At 33.0% G+C, this 8,112-nt stretch overlaps 1 protein-coding gene across 2 annotated transcripts in view; it reads left to right on the top strand.

The window, feature by feature from the left end:
* LOC138854464 (tumor protein p53-inducible protein 11-like) overlaps positions 1-7,088 on the top strand; it is a 119,969-nt gene extending 112,881 nt beyond the window's left edge. The window contains exon 6 of one of the 2 annotated variants that reach the window (XM_070097922.1): positions 6,128-6,344. In XM_070097922.1, the coding sequence (XP_069954023.1) occupies positions 6,128-6,201 (74 nt within the window). In that variant the 3' untranslated portion in view covers positions 6,202-6,344. Of the gene's footprint in view, positions 1-6,127 lie in introns of both variants that reach the window. The other variant, XM_070097921.1, reaches the window with a different exon arrangement.
* Positions 7,089-8,112: the final 1,024 nt, after the last annotated feature.

The raw sequence follows: 8,112 nt of genomic DNA on the forward strand, positions 1-8,112 counted from the left end.
ATGTGACTGATGAACAAAGAAAATGTTATTTTAGAGCCAGGAATGTCTGCATTGTTCATTCTGGACCTTTTTTTGAAATTGTCATATTTTTTAATTTTCGTGAAATTGGCCAAATTGCAAATTTCTGACCACGTTATTGGGTAGTTGGAATCGGTAAATGGGCAGTTTCTTGTACTCAATCGATAGAAAAAATGGAGTTCTAAAGAAATAGCTATGAATTTGGTTGACTGGAACAATGGAATTAGCCGAAAATAGGGCTCAAAGTGGACGAAATCGCTGATTCGTAAATATCGCCGAGATCACTAACTTTGCGATAGTGTAATTCCAACAGTTTTCCATCAAATTTCATTCTTTTGGTGTCAGTACAATTGGAAAAAGATTCTCTATCATTTCATAAGAAAAAATAATTTTTTGGGGGGAGGGGGAAATTTTGCGACACCAGGAGACACCTCAGGATTTGGGGTTGCAACAGTCAAGGGGTTAATGACCTTTGTGAATTTAGCACTTTTCAGTAAATTTAATAACAATAATAATAAAAATAATAATAATAATAATAATAATAATAATAATAATATTAATAATATGGCTCAGGGCCTCATTAGACTTATACTTTAATAATACACTGTATACAAAATATATGAAGTTGTAAATGAAAAAGTCACTGTTAGCCCAAAGCCTCACATAGTTAGGAAATTTGTGAGGACTGCTATTGTGGTTAAAATTAACCATGTATGTGAGCACCAACTCACACTGTATATGAGTGTATGCATGTGTCTTTAAAATAATATGTGCATTATGCAAGTTTTGTGTAACTGCATGAATATAGATGTGCACAAGGTTAGATGTAATAACATATTTTCATCTATAGGGATCAACTCTTGACTACTAGTCAACTGGTGTGGTGTCTCCCATTCCCCATGGGCATGGGAGTGTACAGTGTAGTGTACAGTTTTACACTGGAACTCAGGTGTTCCTTGACTTACAGTCGGCTTATGTTCTGATGAACCATCGTAAGTTGAAAATATCTTAATTTGAATACGAATATTTGATAAATAAATAAATAAATAACTACTGTCACTGAATAAATAAACAAATAATTACTGTGACTAACTAAACCAGTATTGAGAAGTAAATAAATACAAGTTTATCCTGTCAATAAATGTACAGTACTGAATGTACATTGCTATCACACCACAGTAAAATAGAAATATTGTAAGTCAAATCATTGTAAAGCAAGGAACATCTGTATTTACCACCATCATTCACCTCATTTCCTCCATGCCACCCACTTACAACCTTCCCACTCAAATTCTGTCAATTCTGTTCATTCTAATTTTTACCTTCTATCTGTGTTCCCTCATGTTGTCTCACCCCTTTGAAAATCTGCTTCAGGTTTACCTCGATATATGTGAATTCAGTTTATTTGAGGTTACTTTCATGCAGTATTTTATTTCTATTGGAAATTCTCTATATGAGATATACATTTGTGGACTGACTGAGCTTAAAGTGGCTGCCATGGACCTGGTACTGTACATATTTATAACACAGAATAAGGGATGCCTGTACATTCACTTTGCGAATACCTTGTAAATGTTTACATACTTTATTTTCCATCATATAAAACACACCATCACATTAAATGCAACCTAATTTAAGATTTTTTTTTTTTAATTTTAGCACATTTTATCATACATGTAAAGTATTATTACTCCTAGTATCAGGGTAGGTTAGGTATGGTTCTTCAAAAAAAAGGACAAGTGTTTCCTGACGCGGGTCTTAGTCAGATGATGACCCGCCTTTGGAACTTCTGGTCATCTGACTGAGGCCTTCCGCTGGCTTCCTGGTCCATTCCTTTAAAAATTATGGTCATAGTTATAACCATTTTTTTCCTAGTATCAGATGAAAAACAAATTCACATATATTTTAAAGTGTTATACTGTATTTTTTTATAATGTTAGTTTTTGCACTTTTTTGTTTGGGTGCTTAATGAGGCATTGAAATTCAGGGATGATAGAGTTTACAAGAATATTTTTCCTTACATTAATCACATACTTAAAAGAATAGCTTTCCCTTACATTAATCACATACTTATAAGCACTGTACAAAATGAAGATTTTTCTGCTCAAATTTGACTAGCTATATCTGTGCGATTATTGTTCTAGCATTCATATTTAGGCTAGTATAAATTACAGACAAGTTGAAGAGTAAGACACATATATGCAAGAGTTGGGTATCTTTATTGATGAAATGTTTTGCCTACACTCAGTCAAATACAGAGGGAGCAGTAGTAATGAAATAAAGATGATGTAATCAGTCCATCAGCCTTGGAGAAAAAGTATTTGAGATGGTCAGTCCCTCAGTCATGGAGCTGAACTCTTCTCCAGACTGAAGAACTGACCACCTCAAATACTTTTTCTCCAAGGTTGATGGACTAATTATATCATCTTTAATTCACTACTACACCTGCTGCCTCTGTATTTGACTGAAGAAGCCTCCTGTGTAGGTGAGAAGTTTCATCAATGAAGATACCCAACTGATGCACATGTGTCTTAATCCACTATGTTATTGTGCCTATATCATAGCTGAATTTCCTCTGCTGCTGTTAATCTTGCCTCACTCATAATAATTCTTTTATGCATGTACTAAAATACCTATGCTTTTTATGACTTACTCAAGCTTTTTATTGTAACAGTTACAGCTTTTTTAAAAACTTTACAAAGATTGTGTTTCCTTCATCTGACAATTTACAACTTATTTTGTTTTCTTTGTTGCTGGCAGCCTGTAAAATCTGGTATTCTAGAGTGTTTCCATTTTTTTAACTTAGTCCATCATCTTAGGTTTATAGTATTTGATAGTACAGGTATAAATAAGCCAGTATATTTTCTTTTGTTTTGGCAGTTAAGGGGTAATGTAAATTAATTCATTAATAAGCAGAAGGGCTGTGTGATAATAGATAGTTGTACAGATTGCTTGGAGCATATTTTTGTTCTGGTACTGTACATGTTGCACCATCTATTTGCCATAGTGACACCACTGTTAAGGTGTAAAATGACTAAAATAATATCTTCCTGTTTTCTTGTGAATTGAAGCACAGGCCTATCCTAAACATTACAAAAGTCCATCTCCTTCCTCATGAATATTTTTTACCTTTGTTGCATCAGACAAAGAATTTTGGACTATTAAATATCATCATATATGGCAAAAAATACAGTTCCAGTTGCCTCCTTATAAACATTTATTTTATTTTATTTATTTATTTATTTTTTTTTTTGAGGTAGAACTCAGCTCTTAGGCCTACCTCTTGTGCTCTTATGTTTAAATGTTTTCTGATATTCTTGTGGTTTATTTGAATGTTATTTCTGTCTGTGTTCTCTGTGTGTTATTACATATATGACATACAGTATTTGTAATTACTGTAGCAGGACTATGAGCTGAGTGTCTTATATATAATGATCAGTTTGTAAAAGATTTTTTTTTTAATTTTCTATTAATTTTAACACTTCCATTGTTTTGGATCCTTTTCTGGTATTCTATTTATGTTTATAAACAAAGCTGACTTGTATCCTTTTAACACTGCATTTTTTTTCAGTTTATGAATGTGGTCTCTTGCTCTCTCTATTGATGGTGTTAAGATATCTTAAGATATATTTTGAAAGTATTTGTTATGTATTTATTTAATTCATTTATTGATAATGTATATGAATGCATGGACTGAAATGTCACCTAGTTTTTCATATCTAATTTGTGGGCTCTAGTCGTATAGTTTTTCATTTCTAAGGTTTTGCTATACAATTTATTAGAAATTTATTGGAGCAGTTACTGATCCTTGAGGGTTCCTCTTGGAGACGTTTCCCCCAGCAGAACATTTCCTTCCTTTTATCACTTTGCATTTTCCTTTCAAACAGAAAAGCTCTCATGGTTGTAATGGCTTGCCTATTACTTTCCTGATTTGTAGTTTTCAGAGAAGCTTCTCTGGGACCTTTTTCTAAATTTTTTTTTAATACATTAAATGCAATTTGGCCATCGATTTCTTTCCTGGATAATTTCTGGCAGTCTTGTGTTAACTGATCCAGTATAACATGTACAGGACCTTGCTGATCGGAAACAGCACTGTCTGATTCATAAGTAGAGTTTTGTTCTCTTTTTTTAATGAGTTTTTATTATTATTTTAATGGCACTTGTCAGTGACACAAGTCTGTAGTTAAAGGATCATCCCTATCACCTCTTGTAAATATCAGCATTATGCTCTGTTTTCCATTTATCCATCAGTATGTCTTCTGAAAGGAAGATCTCATGACTGTCCTGAGTAGATAGTATAGTTGTGCACAATGTACTCACCTAATTGTAATCACCTAATTGTGGTTGCAAGGGTCGAGTCATAGACATGTGTGCATGATACATTCTTGTGCATCCATGCATACAGTATGTGCATAAGACAAACATTAAGGAAAGATACAATCAATAGAAATCCTTAAATATGCATAGCAAGAGAAATTTGAAGGGTGTGAGTTGCTCCAGATAAACACACTTCCCAATGTGCTGGAAACCCAGTGTCTGATTTTGAAACAGTGTGATCCTTGAATGACACGTGTCCAGCAGTGTATATCCGCTCACTGAAAATAATAATCTATTAAAAAGTATAATTCACAAATTTTTTAAACAAAATACAAAAGTATTATTAGATTTATAGAATTGGATACTTTCACCCTAATGCTTTTTCTAACCTTAAATATCTTAACTGTAATGGAAAAAATGAAATTCTCTGATACTAAAAATAACTTTTAATAAATCACAGAATGGGTGGGGTTTGTACCCATGGCATGTGTGTCCTAAACACTGCAGACCACTGTATTTTTCATTATGCTTATCTCTTTATGACTGAAAATGTGGCATTACACTCACCATGTAGCATTTATATTAAAACAGTTTGTTTAAAACCTAAAGAACAAAAAGGCACAATACTGTGAGTGGAAGAATGCCTACTTTATCTTGTTTAATTGACTAAAAACTATCGAGTGCATCATCAAGCAACTGTGTCGATGTTAGTTTGTTAAGCTGTAAATGCACATACTGTGAGGTGTATTTTATTTGTACTAGTATATATGACTTGCAGTCACTTGCATATATAGACTAGTATATGTTATTGTGGTGGGGTAATGTTGCAAAATGAGTCAATGAATAAAAAGAGTAGATATAACACTGAGGATATATAAGACCAAAACAGTGATGAGTAAGACATGTGCAACACCTGGGTGTCTATTGGCATGATATTTTGTTGCACAGCAAGCTTTGGGAATCTAATACAGAGACGACTTATACACCAGAGACAGTGAAAGGAGTGGAGAGGTAATTTTTAAGGTATTCAGTTCCTTAGCCTTGATGTATCTCAAGCAGAAATACAAGGGTGGGGATATATAGGGAGCCAGAGGAGAGGGAAATCATGGAAGATAGCGCCACAAGTAAGCAGCACCCGCTAGCGGGTGGTAATTGAGTTGTAGAAGAAGTCCTCTGTCCAGTATTGAATCCATGGTGTTGCTATATCAGACAAGTATCGTAACGTTATTTTATACAATACCGACAAGTTGATTATAATGTAACTTGAGGATAGTATATCTACAAGCTATAGGAAATTTAATTTTATGAGAATAAAAAAATATTATCAAAGAAATTAACAGTCCAAAACAAACAAAAGCAAGGGTATGTAAATGCACATAAGCACAGTTCCATTTATGGTCTGCTAATTTTTCACTGTGGTATTTTTTTAATGATTGCATCTTATAGTGATTTCTTAGTGATTGAATAATTTCTAAATGCTTGTCTATGCATCAGTTTAGAAATTATGATTATGATTAATGTAGAAGTCTCATTTTGTTTCAAATATCACCTCAGTTTGAGTGAATATGTACATTAAGAAGTATCTGTGTATGCATTTTTGTTTACTGATGCATCCTTAATTAAAATTTAGTGTAGTACTGTACAGTATCACCACTCTTGTTTGAACTTCAACTGTAACTAGTGAATTAGTCTTGAAAGCAATGGTACTCTTGATGTTAAACTGTAGTTTCAATATGCTTTACTTAGACATACCTCAATGTGTTGGGACATAACTCTGTATCTTGCCTTTCAGCTGGTTACACTCCCATACGAGGGCAGAAACCAAGTGGCTTCCGGCAACCCAGCCAGGGCCCCAAAGACCAATAAGGAATGATGACTGAGCAGCTGTGTTGCAGTAGGACTGGGGCCTCTAAACAAGGGTCACATCCTATGATAAATAAGGGAGGGCCAAGATGGAAGGGTTGGGAGTGAGATCTGCATTATAATACTGCTGCAATACGGGGAACCAAAGGCATTTCCTAAGCACAGTACTGTACTTTATGCAAATGATAATTACTTGAAGATAAGAAATGTAAGTTTAATATTGAATGTTGAATTAATAAAGGCACAAATTAAAAAAAATCATAACACTATATTATCAACAAGAGAAAAAAATAATCTTTTCAGGAGGTTATAAACAAATATAATATTCACCGAATCCAGATCCTATGATATTAAACACGCATTTCAAAATTCTAAAATAACATACACAGAAGAAAATAATTCAATTAAAACAAACTAGATGAAATTTAGCCACATATATATTTTTGCACAACTTCTACATCATATTTTATACTGTACCTTGAACACTTTAAACCTTTTATTAGATTTTAGGTTTTATATATGAGCAAAGACTTTTATGTGCAATGACTAAAACAATGTGTGTTAATTAGGATTACACCTACCATAATAGATTTCTGTACTATAAAGTTTTTTTGAGGTGCCGTTATTGGAAAATGTATTTCAAGAAAGAAAGGGAAAGTTTTTATGAGTAAGATATCAGAACTATTATGCAGTACAACATATGAATAATATTTTAATGAGAGGATAACATTTTAATATATAAATTAAAATTATGGATCATGAATTGATAGACAAAACTATATCTTTAAGGTATAGATCATGCAATACGCTTGATTGATACGAATGATATAGAAGAAATCACAATAAATGCATGATTGCAAATATATAGAAAAACCACAGTGAAAACAGGAAAAACACCTGAGCATTTTCATGTGCTTACACACACATCTTCAGAATTCCTTTGAAGATGCGTGTGTAAGCACATGAAAGCACTCAGGTGTTTTTCCTATTTTCACTGTGGTATTTGTACATGAATGATTTATGAGATGTCAGTACTACTCGTGATTATTTCTTTCACATCCCTGAGTGCCATACTGTAATTGATGGTAACCAGAATGCAACAAATGAAATCTGTTATCAAAGTTAAATGCTCTCTTAAAAGCACTGAAAGACTCTAAAGATAATTTGCAGCACCTATATGATTGTTTTAAAAATTTGTATCTAAATTCAAGACCTTTGGGAGTTTAAATGTTTTACTAATTGAACTAAGTAGCTGTTTGTTGAAGTAGTACATAATTACAGAATGAGTGTTCTGCTGTAGTTTTGTTGTGTAGTTAATGTTCTGTTATATACAAAAAAGCAGCCTTACAGGACAAATATTGGCTAAGCCTCTGTAACTACAGTTAATGCTTGTATTTTGTTCTCACTGTTAATTCAGGATAATTTTTCTTTGTGGATAGTGCTGTATTGCACTGTAAATAGTTTTTTTTTTTTTTTTGACCAACTAGCTTTTCTGGTAGTCAGTTAATCTTTTAGTATTGTGAATGTCAGCAAGAAAGTGGTGAATGATTCTCAGTAGCATCAACAATTCCCTGAGATTTTAATAATATTTTGACTTATCGGTCATTTCTGGATTTTATGGCTGTAATTTTTGTGCCAAATATTTGATAAGTCTCTAGTATTGGTGCTGTGTATTTCTAGTCACAATTACTTCTGTTGATAACTTACCTACATACTTGAAATTCTTAATTCTTGTAACGTTTACTGGAGAGGAATGTAATTGGTAGTGGTGACAGCAGTCATCAATCAGGCAAATGTAGAATATTGGACAACAGAGATTCAGTTACATTAAAGTTATGGTGAAAGAGGTACCAATCTTTTACGTATAATTTGGCAAATATTCTCTGCGTACTCACTACTCCCCGCACCTATTTT

The sequence above is a fragment of the Cherax quadricarinatus genome, chromosome 60 (genome assembly GCF_038502225.1).
Source record: "Cherax quadricarinatus isolate ZL_2023a chromosome 60, ASM3850222v1, whole genome shotgun sequence".
Classification (NCBI taxonomy): Eukaryota; Metazoa; Arthropoda; class Malacostraca; order Decapoda; family Parastacidae; genus Cherax; species Cherax quadricarinatus.